Source organism: Stylophora pistillata, unplaced genomic scaffold (genome assembly GCF_964205215.1).
Source record: "Stylophora pistillata unplaced genomic scaffold, jaStyPist1.2 SCAFFOLD_50, whole genome shotgun sequence".
In the NCBI taxonomy this organism is placed as follows: Eukaryota; Metazoa; Cnidaria; class Anthozoa; order Scleractinia; family Pocilloporidae; genus Stylophora; species Stylophora pistillata.
Genome location: NW_028290831.1, coordinates 547,422 through 564,112, shown reverse-complemented (window position 1 = coordinate 564,112; position 16,691 = coordinate 547,422). Strand labels below are relative to the sequence as shown.

The window sequence follows — 16,691 nt, the reverse complement described above, 5'->3', positions numbered from 1 at the left end:
ATGATGACGTGCTTCACTGCGAGCTCCGCTATAAAGACTAACGAGCGTGGGTCCTGACCAACAAGCGACTCCATTTTGTTGCATTAACGGACAATTTTTTCACGTAAGATAAAAAGCTATCGAAACTTTTATAATAATAATATTAATAATAATAATAATGATAATAACAATATATTATTATCAATATAATTAGTGGACAAGGCGAGCAAGAGGGTAACACTACTGGAGATGAGCTGCCCATGGACCACAAAGACGAGGAGAAGATCATGAAGTACACCCCGCTTCTTGTAGAGCTCAAGAGACAGTACCCGGGTTTTAATATCGTTCAGTACAACATAATCATCGATATCCTGGGAGGGTACTCGAAAGACCTCAAGAAGAGCGTCAGGGAGCTTGTTGGATCAGAAAGGAGTACAGCAGTGTTAGGTAGAATGCAGAAGTCTGTAGTCAGCAGTTCACTCAAGATCTTTGAAAGTCATGAGTTGAAGACTTCATCTTAGCCATATGTTATTTTGTTGAGTTTTTAAGACATTAGGAACTAGCCACTAGGGCTTTTTTTTTTAGAAGTTTTTTTTTTTATCATTTTGTATAAGTTTTTCTTTTTTGGGGGGGGGGGTACATATGTAAATTCTAAACTTGTTAGCTGGCCACGTCCTAGGCGCCCAGCTTTCGTGTATATGAGTTCTGGCATCCAGACGTTTTAACTGCCACATAATATATATATATAGACGTATTTTATTATTTCGTGTTTTTTATTTATTTCTTTATTTACGTTCTCAAAGTTTAGGAAGATTTTAATCCTACGTGCAGCCTGGGTTATGTTTATCGCCCCAGTCCCCAGTCTTTGTATGATCTTATGGCAAACATAACTTTTTAAAACTGTCGGATATTAATAACATTTTGTTCAACTACATATCTGCTCAAACCTATGATACACGCAACAGATTTGAAAAAGTGAACCGCGAGGCTATACCTTTGAAAGGTCCCCTAACTAAACTGTAAAAACACGGATAAAAAATCATTAGTGCAGGAGAAAAATGACATCATAAGGAATAATATTTTGATGAAATTTTATACAACAACAATAACAACTTTATTAGGTACTTGCATAAGTAGTACATGGCATTATCTAAGTAAGAATAAATATTTAACATCAATTCGTCTTTAACAGAACTTCTTGTCTGATATTCATTATTTGGAATATAAAAGCAGAAATGAGTCTACAATAAATGATGACAATAAATGTTGTTTTCCACACAATGGCAAGTGGGATTCATAGTTAAATCAGGCAAGGTCATAACATGCAGATACTAAGCAAAGTGGCAGCTACGTAGAAACGCGAGCTGAGTAATAATAAGAATCATTGCCACCAAAACTATTTGATTATTTGGTGCACTGCTCCTTCCCAACAGTGTCCAGGAAACAGGTTCTTCCACTTGAAGTGTCTAAAGTTGACGAGAGTCCCAAAAGAGGATCCATGGTGAGTGCAGTGGAAGGGGATAAGAGAGATGGATTTATCTCAAGATTGCACTTTAAACCCGTGAATACCGATCACATACCAATTCACCAAAATTATCTCTAAATTACCACAGAACAAGTAGATTAAGGCATTCTTTTCTCTTGCATGATTACTTCATTCATCCACACAACCTTTTCTCCTAACTATCTATTGATAATCACTGTTTGTCATGTTTGAGAATGAAGGGAAACTGGGCTATTAGCAATATAGTAATTTGGTTCCTTCATTAGCTTTCAATTTGCCTCATCTTTACAGAGCTTTCTTATTAAACTGGTTGTCTAAAGACATGTTTTAAGGAAAAGGCAAAGTGTAATGAGGTTTGCATAATATAGAAGTGAATATACATGTTGAATCACATATGATTACAGAAACGGGAAAGCCAAACAAAGGTCTGCTCTGCTGCCATAGTGTTAACATTTGGTAACTCCTCCTTCAGTTGGGCTGGATTGTACTTTGTCTTGCACTGTGGATCTCTATAGTTCTTGAGGTGCAAACTATCTATGAGTTTGTTTATTCCAGACCACATTTTGTCAAATGGTGGTGGTTAAGTGGCAATGGTTTGGACGCAGCTTTCATGCCATCAACATGACACATGTTGTATGCCAAGTATATATCACCCCAAGAAGATGGTGATAAGGCCTTCAAAACGATTAAGAGCCAATTAATTATTATCAAAAATGCTTGTGATGGACTCTCCGACCTGTTGGCATGAAATAAATATATAACCCTTCATAAGAAAACATTAAATAAAATTGATACCTCTGGTTTAACTTAATGGAGAGTCTAGCATATTAGATAACAAAATTCTCATGACTCATTTCAATAATCATAGGCATGGCTAAACCTACACTGAGGTCCAATTTTACATGTTTAACTGTATAAGTACAGGTAAGAGAAATGTACACCTGAGTTAAAGTACATAAAATGCAAACTCTGCTTGACTGGCTCAAAGATGAATCAAATCAACTCTGCAAATTAAGTCAAAGCAGTAGCAACATTTTTAATGTGATACTGTTTGCGTCTATTTATCTTTAACTTGACAATCGATCTGCACCTGCAAAAGGTGATATTATCATTAAAAAGAAAATTGTCCGGGGAAACATGACTCAAATCATACATATATATGTAAGCGGAAAGTGCAACATTTCAAAACAGCTATATATATAGTGAAAGAAGATTAACCAAGGTTCAGGAAAAGGGGATTCCATTTGTCAATAAATCCACTGCCTCGAACAATAAAAAAATGTCCACGGGACCATTTCTGCAGGCGTTTTTTTTCACCAGTTTCTTTATTACAAGATGTTGGTGTTTCCTCTGCACAGTCAGCTAGTAATGCAGCCGAGGTAGGTTGAGATAAAATCTCTTCATTTCCTGTTGTGTGAGCAAGAAAAAATGAGTTTTTTTTCTTTTGGCACTTCAAATGTAACTAAAAGCTAATGAAACATGGTATGGTAGCATATGTGACCTCTCACGCGAAAACGTACACTAACGGCTATCCGTTCGAAGGCGTTTTGCCGTGCACTTGCCTTAACCTACAATGTGGAATATGTTTGACATCAACAGGCTCAGGGAGAAGTCAAAGATAACAGGAGTCGTGCACTTAAAAACGACACACTAAAAACAAAATTTTTTCAATTAAAGCTGCATTGCTTTCAAACTTGTCATGGGTGATGCCTTTACAATTTCAGAAACATTTCAGCTGTACAAAAAGTTAAATATGCACAATTGGAAATGAATAGGCAAACTTATGGAGGGCCTAGGGGATAGGTTTACCTTGGGATAACACTGCTGATTGACCTACAGGTGTACTTGCAGTATCCAAAATGGAGTCTACCACAGATTCTACCTTTTTAGTTTCATCAGTGGTTAGGGTGATATTGTCGGCAAGTGAGAAGTAAAAAATACGAATAAGTATATGAATAAGTGAGTGCTCGCATTTTAACTGGAAGGAAGTAGTGCTAAAAAGCACTGCCCAGAATTGAAATTGCATACAGCAATTACCAGACATGAGTGAAATAACATGTACTGACCAATATCAACATGACCCTCTAGCTAAGAAGATTGCTCACACAAATACTTTGGGAAACCTTCAACTTGAGTCATCTGATACTCAACCTCTTCTATCAGTTAGCAAGTGCAATTATTTGCACTGTCTGGCAACCCACATATCAAAAGGGTAACATGTCGGATCTTTTATCGAAACATTTTTTTGATTTTTCATTTGGTATAGCAGGAAAAGATGAAAATGGTTGCACAAGAAAATTAAGGAACATCTATTCATCCTTCATGCAAAGTTGATGACATGAAGAAATGAATCGTAAACATCCGAATGTAAATCACCACTTACCTTCAACAGCACTTGCATCCTAAAACACCACAATGTTTTAAAAAGCCTCTAATATCAGAAGGAATACTTGGATGCCTGGAGGAAAGAAAATCTAAATGTTCCTGGCAAAATGCCATTCCATGGACATGGGCAGCAGTGCAGACATCAGGATAATTTACCAGGGGAAGTCCATTGATAACATTCTAATGAAAAAATGTTAAAAAAAAAAGGAGATTCGACAGTAATGACCAAATGATTATTATTAAATTGTCAAATGTTTTAAAAAGTGTGCCATTCTCAAATATAAGGGTTCCATAGCGAACATAACTGAAATCACATTCAGTAGAAGCACATTCATAATATCAGAATCCATTAGAGTCCAAACTGATTCATCCAAACCCTGACCCCATCAGATTTTTTTCACACTGGTCCTTCAAAATTTTATGCATCTATGAAATTTATTGTTATTTTTAAATAGCAACAAAACAAATGCAGTTCAATAAGAAAGTGAACATAGTAATTTACAACAAATTTTAAACTATGAATGTGATGTATTTTCTTTTAAAAGAAAAGTGAAAAAGCTTAAAGAAGAGAAAAAAATATGATAATCAAATCCCCAGAGAGTAATGTAAAACACTTTTTGTTGACCTTTCTCAAAAATATTGAAGGTGGATGAGTGAAAACAAGGATTTCAACTCTTAATGATATGAATCAGAAAATAAACATTAGGGCTTGCACCTTTCTCTTCATCATACAATGTGCGAACTTCAACTTCCACTACCTGTCTGCAACCCAAAGCTTACCACATCCTTTCAAAATAATAATGAAAGAGCCATTCCTAATCACAGATTGTATTTATAAATGACTTAGAAAATCCTCCAATCCAATCTGCTATTGGCTCCTCTGGTTTCAGCATTAATAGGAAACTACATTTCATGCAAAATAAAGGTTTGGGAAAAAAACAACTGCAAAAAGAGGGAACAGTTTACATTGCCATTCATCACCTCTAGCATTACAGTCTTCAGTGCAGTCTCCACGAGGATGTGAATAATTTGCCTGGGCTCTAAGCTTGTCAATGTGAGCCATGATTGCCTCTCTGTCATCATCAACAAACATCATCCAGAATATGTCAAGTGCCTTTCTTTCTCTTAGTTCAGCTTCCAGCTCTCCATTCCAGAAAGCATTTGTCACTCTTTTCTCACTTAATCCTGAGGAGAAGAAACACATCTTAATTTTTACAAAGGATTTACAAAATAAAGATACAAAAAGCTTCCTTCTTGAATTTTGGATCTAAAACGAAACTATAGACCCGAAATGGCTGCTAGATTCATATTCTTTTCAGTATTAGTCGGTTTCCTTTTTTTTGCTTTTTTTATAGGGCGTCCTCGGCCACGGTCAGTGCAATGGCCAAACAACTATACTTAACAAAGCCGAAGTGCAATGGTTTTGCCAAGTAACGCCTGAAGGAGGGTACAACAGTACACCAAATTCGCCCAGGAATTCAACTTGGCCCCCCGAGGATTGTAGTGTATTAAACAAATAATAGCACGAATCGTACGTGGTAACTGCAGGGATAAACACCACAAGTGATATTTCAAAATACAAATGTGTAAACTTGTATTTGCAGAACTAGTTTTCCTCTTTAACAAGTGCAGTCATAGGGGCTTCGTCCACCGGGAGCAGTTCTCGACCACAAGAGTGAGGACAGTGAGCAAGATTGCGAATAAACAACGCGTTATTACCACTCATTGTGGTTTCAAATTATCTTTAAAAGCCCACGTTAGAAAAAGAAGCTTTTGATCACCTAGTTTTTCCCTTAATGTAGTCAAGCGGGGCTTTTTCTAATGCTAATTAATTCAAGTACTTTACATTCATTATCTTCACGAAAACTATGAGCGCCTTTTAGTTTTGGTGGCCATCTGCAGGGTGGCCGACACAACTGCGAGAAATTAATGAGATATTTAGGAGAGAATTTAAATCACAAATAAAAGAGGCCAAATAAAGTTTACATTTCAAAGATAGCTTTATCACTCGACCTTAATTATGGAAAGAAATGGCCGATTTGGGCCTTATATACAAATAAAATTTAAACTATATTCCAATAGCCGTAATGCGCCACCTACCTTCGCGTCCCCTCGACCTGCTCAAATTATAGAGTAGCTGTAAACTCCAAACTCGACAGGACGAAAAATAACAGTTACCTTTTGGAAATAATTGCTTTTATTTATATTCATGGGCCCCATACTGGAATGGTACCACTTACCTGAATTAAGTCCATGGACTTCGTTAAAGGCGACTGCAAAGCCACTAAACGAGACCTAAGAACGACAACTTCCAAATTAAAAAACAAAGTCAACTAAAAGGAGTTGTGTCCAATAATTATCAACAAAAACAATAATAAATAACAGATTATAGAGAAAGACTTACGTTCACAAAAACAAGGTAACGAACAAATGGTTAACCGGCTGTACATTTAGATGGTAACGAACAGAGGTGTACATTTCGAGATTTAATTCAGTTTCACGCGGGGTCACGCTAATGCTCGCGAAAATTTAAACGACTATTGACTGGCAATTCAACAGTATTAAACGGCTCTATGTGCAAAAAGGAATTATAACAAAATTTCCGGAAACATTCAACAAGAACTTACGCAAAGGAAATTTGCCATTTTAAAAGAGACTTGTCCACAAAACACACATCCGAAACTTCAACAGCACTCCTTTCTTCTCCGGACAAATGCCATCCCATCCGTGGATTTATACCATGCCAGATATATTTTTCGTGCAACCCAGCCTAATCCAGGTGAAATACAATCATACAATAGCTAAAGCGACGCTAAACGAGGCTTTTATACGCGCACAACGTAACCACATCCGTAACTAAAAAAATTCGCAGCAAAGAAATCAAAGTACTTCGTAAACAAATTCGACTTAGGCTAAATGAATCCTTTGAGTATCCTTAAAAGTCAGTCTGATGAATGAGTCAAGTTCAGTCAATCGTTTGAGTATCCTTAACAGTCTGACGAGTGAGTCAAGCCCAGTCTACCCTCTGTTGTGACGGCTGTGACGGCTGTGACGGCTGTGACGGCGTCACACGCTCAAAGAACGAAATCGTACAGAATATATCGGGCATCAGATGTCGAAGTATGCACTCGATATTACGCTTATTTTCGGTTGTTTTTATGTGTTTGATATCACCAAAACGGAAATTCATACTTGGAAAGGGTGAAAAAATAACATAGAATGGGGTAATTCAAGATTTAATGAGATTTTGAAGTTATAAGCATATAAGATGCAATGAATATATGAAGTTCATATATTTTGCACTGCGGTATTAGATACGTATGATGTGCGATCCTCGCAGTAGATAGCGCTATTTATGCAATAGCGAAAATCAGACCTGAAAAAAAAAATCAGGCCTGTACGGGACTCGAACCACTGACCTCTGCGATACTAGTGCAGCGCTCTACCAGTTGAGGTAGATTCCACAAGTCTCTCTTTGCAGCAATAGAGCTGTGAATTTGACATGTTAACAACTATTATTATAATTGTTATTTTATTTTTTATTTTTATTATTACTTACCTGGTTAGTAATTACCTTTTGACTAGATCAACACAAACATCAGCTTCCATAGCTTTTGACGAGCCTTCCCAGTTGAGCCTGCAGTTGTGCATGCGAGAGTTTTTCGACTGTCTGTTGGCAGTTTCACTTGTTGCACACCTTTACAAAAGACATTATGAGTAAAGGTCCTGGATAACACTTTCAAGAGGAGACAAATATGGGTGCTGTCATATGTTGAATGATTCTGTACTTTTTTGGTCAAATTGAAAAAAAAAAAACATCGCTCTTGTTGTTTACAACAAGGTGCTAGTAGACAAAATATATTTCTATACATTACTTCTTTGACCTTGAACCATAGCAAATCACCTTGCCAGTTTTTAGGCCAACCATGGAGCCAACACCTAGTGGTGAAAGTAAGGATATATTTTATTTATTTATTAATTATTTAGTTCATTAACTTTGATCATTGGCTGACACCAAAACTGTCAGTAAGCTAAAGAACAATCCAGAGAAAAAAACAGCAGCTTTCTAAGAAAATGCATAACCAAATGCACCCTTTTTAATTCTTTCAGACGTTGAATTTGCAGTGTACCTCTCAGGCTGTTGTGGGCTTTTCCCCTTTTTTGCCATCCCATGTCATATGACGCTCCTATCTCCACATTTTCCTTTTCACTATCATCTTTCCACATGTTTCTTTCGCTTTCCAAACTTTTCAGACATGATTCCTTGGCCAACTTTTCAACTTGGAGCCCCACTTCCCTCTCGCGAGCCTTCAGCGTGGACTCTCCAAGTGATGGTATATTGATGGATGATAACTACTCGTTTACGTGGGTAGGATCTATGCCTGCGTGTAGCATCCCTGTAAATATTTCGATTCAACTTATTAACAAATTGGCTAGATGTTAAATGGATGCTGTAATGGTGGAAAACAAGATTTTTAGCCACGTTTAATGTAAATAAACCTGCAGCGAGCTTCGTGTTTACATCAAAGATTGGTCTCCCTCGCGTTGTTCCGGTGCTACGGTGGGTCTTGTTTGTACGACAGGTATTTGTCTCTCCACACTCAGAGTTTGAAGAGGATATGTACAGTAGTGATCCTAACCCAGACACCGGTTCTTTTATGCAGTCGAAGAGCTGTAGAGCTGCCTCACAGGGGGACATTGAATTCCACAACTCGACGGCCGCGAAGTGGAAATCCACTGCAGACTTCCGGATCACGCACATTCTTTTCATTTTCTTGTCTTACCAGAGCATTACCAGAAGCTTTCAGCCGATTTGCGGCATTCTTATTGCAAATAAAAGCTTTCGCTCTGCAAAAGCGGCCCTTGTTTGTTTTTCTCACGCTAGCATGAAGAACGGCCGCCATCTTGGATGTCGCAATGTTATGCGCAGAAAAGGTTGCGCAGTGCAAAACAAGGGAATCGCCTTAAGGTAATTCCCTTGAAATTGCTCTACTATCAAACGTTTTTTGAAACTTGGTATGATTAACATTCATGATATAAACATTAAAAAAATGTAAAAAAAAAATGGGGTCACCGTGCTTGTTTATGCGTCGGCAGGCTAATAAAATGGGCTATTTTTATTGGTTGTGCGTTAAAAATTCGAATCACCTTCCAACTGAATTTAGCCTTGGTTACTTGAAAGAAACAAAATTTTATTTTGAAATTGAAGGTTCCTTTATCAAAATAAGCGGTATTGCTTCATTTTAGCTGTTTTTGATTGCTCGGTTGTGGGGATTTTGCCCTTTTTCGGACAGTTCCGTGGTTAGCTTGAAGTCCTCGCCTTGGCCAAAATACACAAAGTACGGAACTATTTTCCAAAAAAAAAATGTTCTACCGTCAAACTTCTTTTATTCTTCAAATATGTTCTTTATTAGATTGTTCATAGCAAAAACCTGAAAAAAAAATCGGGTGTCACCGTGCTTGTTTCCTCACAAACTGCCGTCAAAGGTGGACATGGTTTTCAGATCGTAGTCAGGATGAAGAATTTGCACGGTGGGGACTGGGACGAGACAAAATGGTGTCCATCGTGCTCGAAGTATGCACTCGATAATAAGCTTCTTTTCGGTTGTTTTTATGTGTTTGATGTCACCAACACAGAAATTCATACTTGGAAAGGGTGAAAAAATAATAAAAAATGAGGTAAGTCAAGATTTGATGAGATTTTGAAGTTATAAGCATATAGTTGAAACAATTTCGTAGCGCTGGCGTTTTGTTAATTCCAGTGAGCTAGGGTTCGATTTGTTTTGCTTGGGCAATAAAGGTTTGACAAAAAACTTGAAGAAAAGACTGTTGATTCGTATTTATATTTATATTTATCAATTTAATGGCAACATAGTAAACAAAAGAGAGAGAAAAAGGAGAAAAAAAAATGCCATAGGGATAGTCCTTAAAGGAGTCAAGGACCCCATGCTAGACAGACAACCCAAATTCTTTGTATTCTTTGTATGTTGTCTTGTTTGGTTTCCATACACAGCAAAATGTGAATTCTTCACCCATCACTCTAACAGGAGTGATATATACAGTACAATGTAGTATACTCTGAAAAATAAGAACTGCACTTTAAAATTTGCTTTTTATACTTCAGAACCACACTCCAATGTCTCACTGGTCCTCATTCTGACTACTACATTTTCCGTGCAAAAATTATTTCAAAACATTAATTGCACAAATCACAATCTTAATTTGCAGTATCTGTAAAGTACTGACATATTTGCACCAGCACCCGCTTGTTTGAGGAGACTCTGGGTTTGTTGTCAAACCTCTCCATCAGAACTTGCTTCACCCCTTCTTCCTTGCCTCTTTGGTATACCACTCTCAGGTGAGGGAGACCCAAACCTGAGCTTGCACACTTAATGGCCATTGAGGCTGAAATGTACTTCTCTCTAACTAATGGCTGCAGGGTATTAACCAGAAGTTTCTTTTCTTTTAGGAGCTTCTGATAGGATGCCACCCATGAAACTTTGAAGCTGTGCTTTTGTAGCAGTTTGACATTTAGAAACTTGTTCACCAGCTGGTAAAGTGTTTGCACATCTGCAAGAGCATTGTGAGCTTCATAGGATTTACCCAGAAGACCTTGTACCAGGTTTTCTTGGCTTTGGGATTTCCTTTCAGGAAGCAATTCCCTGAATGCTGAAAGAGGGTCTGTAAAGCCAGAAACTGTTTTAACTAAGTCATCCATGACTCCATTTTTCTCTGCTGCTTGCACCAAGAACCTGGCATCAAAGGATTTGCAATTGTGTGCTACTAAAATGCAAGGCATTCTTGATTTGAGCCACTCAATGAAGGTCTTCAGTGCCACATCAACTGCAACAGCATCAGTTATTGGCTTCCCATCATAAAACAGTATTGCTCTTTGGAAGGTGAGTTTGTTCACAGCAGATGCTTCTGGTGATAGTACATTACGAGGCTTGATATAAATAGAGAACTCATCATTACCATCTGTTGCTGCAATTTGTAGGATTTCAGCATCATTACCTGTTTTAAGATATTGTAATCCAATTAATACTTTACAAAGATATTACAAAGAAAAATGTAATAAAAAGGCTTAGTGCATCTATGCAGGGTATATCTAAAATAAAAATAGGAGTGATTTCTGAACACCTGTCCTGCTAATTTGCATCTGACCTATTTTCTTTAAGAACAAGGCATGATAAAACAAAGGAATCTATGGGATGCAAATTAGCAGGACGAGTATTCAGCAATCTAGCAAAATAGCAAAACAATTCCATGATTAAATATAATTATTCTCTAATGTGCAATTCCAAAACACCCTGCTGGGACAAACATGGTTATATTCCAAGGCTGTGCTCTAACAGCGCCCAGTGGCCCCTGGCGCCTTACTTTTCCACTTGGGTGACTCGGAAATTTTAGTTTTTTTTTTATACAAAGCATATGCTGGGCACCCTAGATTTCACAGTTTCAGAGCACTGGGCTCCATTCAATTTTCCTTAGAGCACAGCCTTGTATTCACTTTGTTACTTTTTTGCCAAACTTCACCCTGCAAAGCTAATTACCCCTTCCAGATGTTTCCAAATCAAATATGATTTGATGATAGTCTTTGGTTAACGATACTTTCTCAATCTTTGAGGCTGCAGGTGGTGCTGAAATTTCCTGAGCAGCATCATGTCCATCAAAGCCCATTCCAGAACTATACTGTTGTCCTTCTCTGTTCTCAAGCTGTTTTGTCTTTTTCAACTGCTTCGCTTTCTTCTCAATTCTTTTCTTCTTGTACTCTCTTGTTTTCTGTTTCTGTTTCAAAATTAGTATTTTCTTGTCCATTTTCTTTGCAAACTCTAATGAATTGCCTGGCTCGACCCAAGGGGAGCTAGCTTCTTGGCATTTGAAGCATAAACCTAAATTGAAGAAGCAAATGGTTTTTATTCACTACAATTTGGTATCTCTTAAAGCTTGTGAAACGGAAAAAGAGGTTGATAGTCCTCTAACACTTATAGCGTTATCCCTTGCAGTTATTAATTTAATTTAGAATACAATCATAAGCACTAACACTATTTTCTAAGAGTTGTGTTCCTCTACAGGTAAAATGGTTGGCGTTGGGAATTTGTGAGGAGCGAGCTGTGCCAGCATACATGTACACTGTACTTACTACTATGATCTTTTCCAGTGACTGCCTCAACCTTTTGTCCATCAGATCCTTGCCATGGGGAAGGCCTCTGTGTTTGTAGGACGCAGGACTTTTTAAGTAGCCACACCAGTCGCCACAAGAAGAATGGTCACCATGAGCATGGGGCACAATAGAAATGTTTTCCTCACCTTAAGAAAGTATCAACAGTGGTGCAAAGACTAAAATATAAAGTAAGAAAATTTGGCTAAATTACTTACACTTTCAAATGATCCACAACAAATTAAGTAAAGTTTCTCATTCTTTAAAGTCCGTACAAGCACTGGAAGTGTCTGCTTACTATTGTTTCCCAGTCCTAACTGACCATACAGTCCTAAGTAAAACAAACACCACAAGATACATACCTAAATGTCTTTACAAAATCAGAGACAACTAACCTAAACATCATTAAGGGATTAACATGAGCCAGGTAGTTCTGGAGAGCACAATGTATGTAGAGACAAAAAGTGTCCAACTACATGGATTTGTATTTTATATTCAGCCTAAACCATAAATTAAATCTGAGATCCAATAATACTAGCTTATCACTGGGAGAGTATCGAATTATAACACTGCTTAAAATTCAACACAGGGTTTTGCCCGATTGCCCTTCCCCTGTTAATCTCCAAAGTTCAAATTTCTAAAAAATGCCTTGCAGCCTGTACGTTTCCAAAATGACCACAATACAAACCAATTTGAAACAACATTACAAATTAAAGGAAATTTCTGTGAACTGCTTGACTGTATTTTCATACCTCCTCCAAATGTGAGGATTTGTCCTTGAAAAAAGAAATGATTTAAACAGGGTTGGAAAACATTGCCTCTTCTATTTCCAGTAATAAATAGGTGAGGCCACTGTTCATATATTAAAATTCTAACATGACTCTCAGGCTAGGATGAATCAACCAAAAGCAATTAATCATTCATTGTCCAACCTCTATGTGATATCTTTTGTTTCTTTTCCCCCCTAGCCTCTGAACCAAGTTTGAATTTTTAATGTAACAAAAATGGCTTATTCAAGTGTATGGCTCTTCCTTGATGTGGGCCTTAACAAGTTCTTTCATAGCAACAGTCTTTTGTCTCATAACCCAGCTTAGTAAAACTTAGGTCAAAATATAATATTTGGTCAGGGCACAAAACCCACTAGGTGGGAAACATGGTAAACCATGGCCATCAGTTTGTGTGCTGAAGAATATTACTAGCACTCTGTGTTTCATTTTGTTCAAAAAGAAGTGATACTTATGAAGTTTTTCCTCTTTAAATTAAGTTTTTCCACTTTAAATTAATAAGCCTCCCTCTAAGCCACCCCCCCCCCCCCAAATCCGTGGAATAAATAAGCTCCCCCCTCCCCCGGGAAGGCTTATTATAGGATTTATGGTATTCAGGTGCAGATTGAATTGACTTTGTAAGAAACCAAAGCCAACCTAAGCTGTAAGTACTGCACTGTGTGAATACCCAGCAGCTAGTTTGGTCACTTGATACTGATCAAGTGCTTGCACATGTGTTGGGAGGAGTGCATCTTTAATGCTACCCACTCCTAACTGTCCATGGACTCCCCATCCCCACGACCACACCCGGTGATCTGCTCACAGAGCCATGGAGTGATAATGTCCACACATAACTGCTATACATTTGTTGTCCGATAGCTCGGTAATGTAGACAGGCCTTGTCTGTTGCTTTGTGTCTCCTTGGCCAAACTTTCCTCAAAATAACACCACATTGAGATAGAATAAATATATGAAGTTCATATATTTTGAACTGCAGTATTAGATACGTATGATGCACGATCCTTGCAGTAGATAGCGCTATTTATGCAATAGCGAAAATCAGACCTGAAAAAAATCAGGCCTGTACGGGACTCGAACCACTGATCTCTGCAATACTAGTGCAGCGCTCTACCAATTGAGCTAACAAGCCAACTGGGAGCAGGCCGATAAGTTGGTTCGTAATAAACCCGTGAAAGTGATAAATGAGATAGAATAAATATATGAAGTTCATATATTTTGAACTGCGGTATTAGATACGTCTGATGCACGATCCTCGCAGTAGATAGCGCTATTTATGCAATAGCGAAAATCAGACCTGAAAAAAATTTGCGCTATTGCATAAATAACGCTATCTACTGCCAGGATCGTGCATCATACGTATCTAACACCGCAGTTCAAAATATATGAACTTCATATATTTATTCTATCTCATTTATCACTTTCATGGGTTTATTACCAGCCAACTTATTGGCTTGCTCCCAGTTGGCTTGTTAGCTGAATTGGTAGAGCGCTGCACTAGTATCGCAGAGGTCAGTGGTTCTAGTCCCGTACAGGCCTGATTTTTTTCAGGTCTGATTTTCGCTATTGCATAAATACCACTATCTACTGCGAGGATCGTACATCATACGTAACACAACATTGTTAAAAAAAATTATCATGTGAATCAGGAAATTATTTCTAAATGCATTATCTGATTCAAAGATGTTGTGATCAAAGTTGAAAACGACTACCTTAGAAATGGCATTCAGGTAGGGCTCTGCCTTTTTATCCTTCAAGTCCCTATAATATCCATATAAATTATTACCCAGTAAACAGGTAGTGAGATACTTAAACTTATGTAGAGATTGCTATCTTGATCTAACGTAAAATTCTTGTAACTAATTTACAAGGAAATGTGTAGCAGTTAGAGGGGAGAATTGACAGTCAGACTTTGGGGTTAAGTTAAAGGGTTAAAATCAAAATGAACATCTTGCAAGGATGCTGATAATATTTGCATTGATAAAGTTGTATTTCTTACCTGTCCATACTTTGATGATGCCCAAGAATACACCTATGTGAGGGAAAATAATCAAATTAATCACTGACGCATACTTCTTGCCAGCTGCCCTCACATCAATGAATCAAACTGTATCACATTGTACTCAGAATAGAGATTATGGTTAATGGTTCCTGCTTAAAATGAAAGCAGTTCTTCATTTTTTTTTTCTTACTCATTGTAAATAATTCTTAAGTTTGATAACATTAATATTTAAATTGTTGTAGATATATTTAAATTTGTAAGTCCACATCAGCTTTTTAGCTGCCTTCTTGTACTGACCTACATGAAAAATAAAGTATGTATGTATGTATGTATATAACTCTGCTAGGAATGTTCAGCCCCACTGCATACTACTCACTTTGAAATTTCAACTCTCTTGCGGAGGTGAATAAGCTAAACCTCTTATCTTGATCTTCTTGAGAGCTAGCAACATGTTAATTAACCTATTGACATCCAGTGCGCCCATATGCCCCCATGGGGACCCACACCCTTTCTACGCCTTGTGACATCATCACTTTTAACCCTGGAGCATGAATTTGAGCACCTACTTGAACAGGTTGAAAATATCTTACAGACAATACTTGAACTTGTCAGGTTTCAAAGATTAATTGTTTGTTTATACTCCACAAGATCTAATTAATCAGTGCAATAAAGGCAGAACTGGTAAATTCTAGAGCATAGAAAAATGCACTGTGTGAGGTGACCTGGTTTGGCCAGCAAATACCAACCAGACAAAGAAGCTACATTCCTGATCAACCTGTGCCACAGCCTAACAATCTTAGTTTCATTTGATATATTAAAAAAATCCTACATAATGTACCATCCCATTATTAATTGGAAATCATAAGTTTAATCTATCTTGTTCTCTATAAAAAGTGGGAGTCCAATCCTGTGATCACCTATATCTGAATTTACAACTACGTAACAGTAACCTTAGAAAGATGTTACATTTCATCTTAAGTCACAAGTGTGGGGGAAAGAAAAATTTTTAAGTCCCCATGACAAATCCAACCTCAGACCTTGGGACTCGGTGCTCCGATGCTTTAGCACGGAGCCACAGAGACTCTATGGTGATCAGCAAGGCCCATTACAAAGTTCATATAGTTCATTAGTTTTTTTATCGGATATATATTTTTTTTCTTTTTAGTTTTCGGGTTGCGCCTCACATGGGATTTTGTTTCTGTTTCGGCAATCTTATTTGGTCCTTTTTTAAAATTTCTTTTACTTCTGTATATTCATAACTTATGAGACCAATAAAGTTGATAAACATATATGACATGTGTCCTGCATACTAGCTGCTATAGGATCAGCAATATTTTTCAATAATGACACTACAAGCACATAGGCAGTGATGAGTTAACATTTGGCAGACTTTCTTTGTCTAAAATATAACACTCAATTCTTCAGAGATGTTTTTGGCAACACATTGTACCGTATTTATGTATGATCCTCGCAGTAAAGAGCACTATTTTAATAAGCAATAGTGAAAATTACACCTGAAAAAATTCAGGCCTGCATGGGATTTGAACCACTGACCTCTGCGATACTAGTGCAGCACTGTACCAATTGAGCTAACAAGCCAACTGGGAACAGGTCACCAAACTAATTCACCATAAAGCCGTAAGATGATAAATCAAACTCAATGAATATATGAAACTCATATATTTGAACCGCGGTTGTAGAAACGTATTTATGTACGATCCTCGCAGTAAAGAGCACTATTTAAGCAATAGTGAAATTCCTACCTGAAAAAATTGAGGCCTGTACATTGTACCTTCCTTTTTTGTGATCTTCCCCATGTGTAAACATCTCCCGATGAACTAACAACAGCCGTGTGTTGTTGGCCATAGGACAAATGAC

The 16,691-nt window shown here is 37.5% G+C and overlaps 3 protein-coding genes across 6 annotated transcripts; all 3 read right to left on the bottom strand.

Moving 5' to 3' along the window:
* Positions 1 to 1,069: 1,069 nt before the first annotated feature.
* Positions 1,070 to 3,668, bottom strand: LOC148715824 (uncharacterized). Its single transcript, XM_088746423.1, has 3 exons — positions 3,293 to 3,668; positions 2,702 to 2,890; positions 1,070 to 2,219 (listed from the first exon to the last, which is right to left on the bottom strand). Exons 1-3 carry the CDS (start codon positions 3,525 to 3,527, stop codon positions 2,191 to 2,193), a joined length of 453 nt encoding a protein of 150 aa, XP_088602549.1. The 5' UTR covers positions 3,528 to 3,668; the 3' UTR covers positions 1,070 to 2,190.
* A 1,269-nt stretch (positions 3,669 to 4,937) lies between these two features.
* Positions 4,938 to 8,771, bottom strand: LOC111345300 (uncharacterized). Of its 4 annotated transcripts, none has more exons than XM_088746425.1 (6): positions 8,369 to 8,771; positions 7,999 to 8,265; positions 7,744 to 7,807; positions 7,443 to 7,565; positions 6,109 to 6,163; positions 4,938 to 5,053 (listed from the first exon to the last, which is right to left on the bottom strand). In XM_088746425.1, exons 2-6 carry the CDS (start codon positions 8,093 to 8,095, stop codon positions 5,048 to 5,050), a joined length of 345 nt encoding a protein of 114 aa, XP_088602551.1. In that variant the 5' UTR covers positions 8,096 to 8,265; positions 8,369 to 8,771; the 3' UTR covers positions 4,938 to 5,047. The 4 variants fall into 4 exon arrangements, 2 of the variants coding, with proteins under 2 accessions (XP_088602551.1, XP_088602550.1); XR_015995817.1 differs by adding an exon at positions 6,496 to 6,638 and having other exon boundaries at positions 4,972 to 5,053; positions 6,109 to 6,176; positions 7,999 to 8,771; XR_015995816.1 differs by adding an exon at positions 6,273 to 6,638 and having other exon boundaries at positions 4,974 to 5,053; positions 7,999 to 8,771.
* A 911-nt stretch (positions 8,772 to 9,682) lies between these two features.
* On the bottom strand, positions 9,683 to 13,342 carry LOC148715823 (maternal protein exuperantia-like). Its single transcript, XM_088746421.1, has 4 exons — positions 12,782 to 13,342; positions 12,012 to 12,208; positions 11,422 to 11,760; positions 9,683 to 10,882 (listed from the first exon to the last, which is right to left on the bottom strand). Exons 3-4 carry the CDS (start codon positions 11,684 to 11,686, stop codon positions 10,086 to 10,088), a joined length of 1,062 nt encoding a protein of 353 aa, XP_088602547.1. The 5' UTR covers positions 11,687 to 11,760; positions 12,012 to 12,208; positions 12,782 to 13,342; the 3' UTR covers positions 9,683 to 10,085.
* Positions 13,343 to 16,691: the final 3,349 nt, after the last annotated feature.

Coding starts and splice junctions, on each gene's coding strand:
- LOC148715824 (XM_088746423.1), bottom strand. CDS start 3,527: ATGTCTGGTAATTGCTGTATGCAATTTCAATTCTGGGCAGTGCTTTTT. Junction 2,891..3,292: donor ATCAGCAGTGTTATCCCAAG/GTAAACCTATCC, acceptor CTCACACAACAG/GAAATGAAGAGATTTTATCT. Junction 2,220..2,701: donor TCCCCTTTTCCTGAACCTTG/GTTAATCTTCTT, acceptor TCATGCCAACAG/GTCGGAGAGTCCATCACAAG.
- LOC111345300 (XM_088746424.1), bottom strand. CDS start 8,095: ATGTGGAAAGATGATAGTGAAAAGGAAAATGTGGAGATAGGAGCGTCA. Junction 7,808..7,998: donor AGCCCACAACAGCCTGAGAG/GTACACTGCAAA, acceptor TTTCACCACTAG/GTGTTGGCTCCATGGTTGGC. Junction 6,164..7,442: donor TGTGTTGATCTAGTCAAAAG/GTAATTACTAAC, acceptor TGTCGTTCTTAG/GTCTCGTTTAGTGGCTTTGC.
- LOC148715823 (XM_088746421.1), bottom strand. CDS start 11,686: ATGGACAAGAAAATACTAATTTTGAAACAGAAACAGAAAACAAGAGAG. Junction 10,883..11,421: donor TTTGGAAACATCTGGAAGGG/GTAATTAGCTTT, acceptor ATCTTAAAACAG/GTAATGATGCTGAAATCCTA.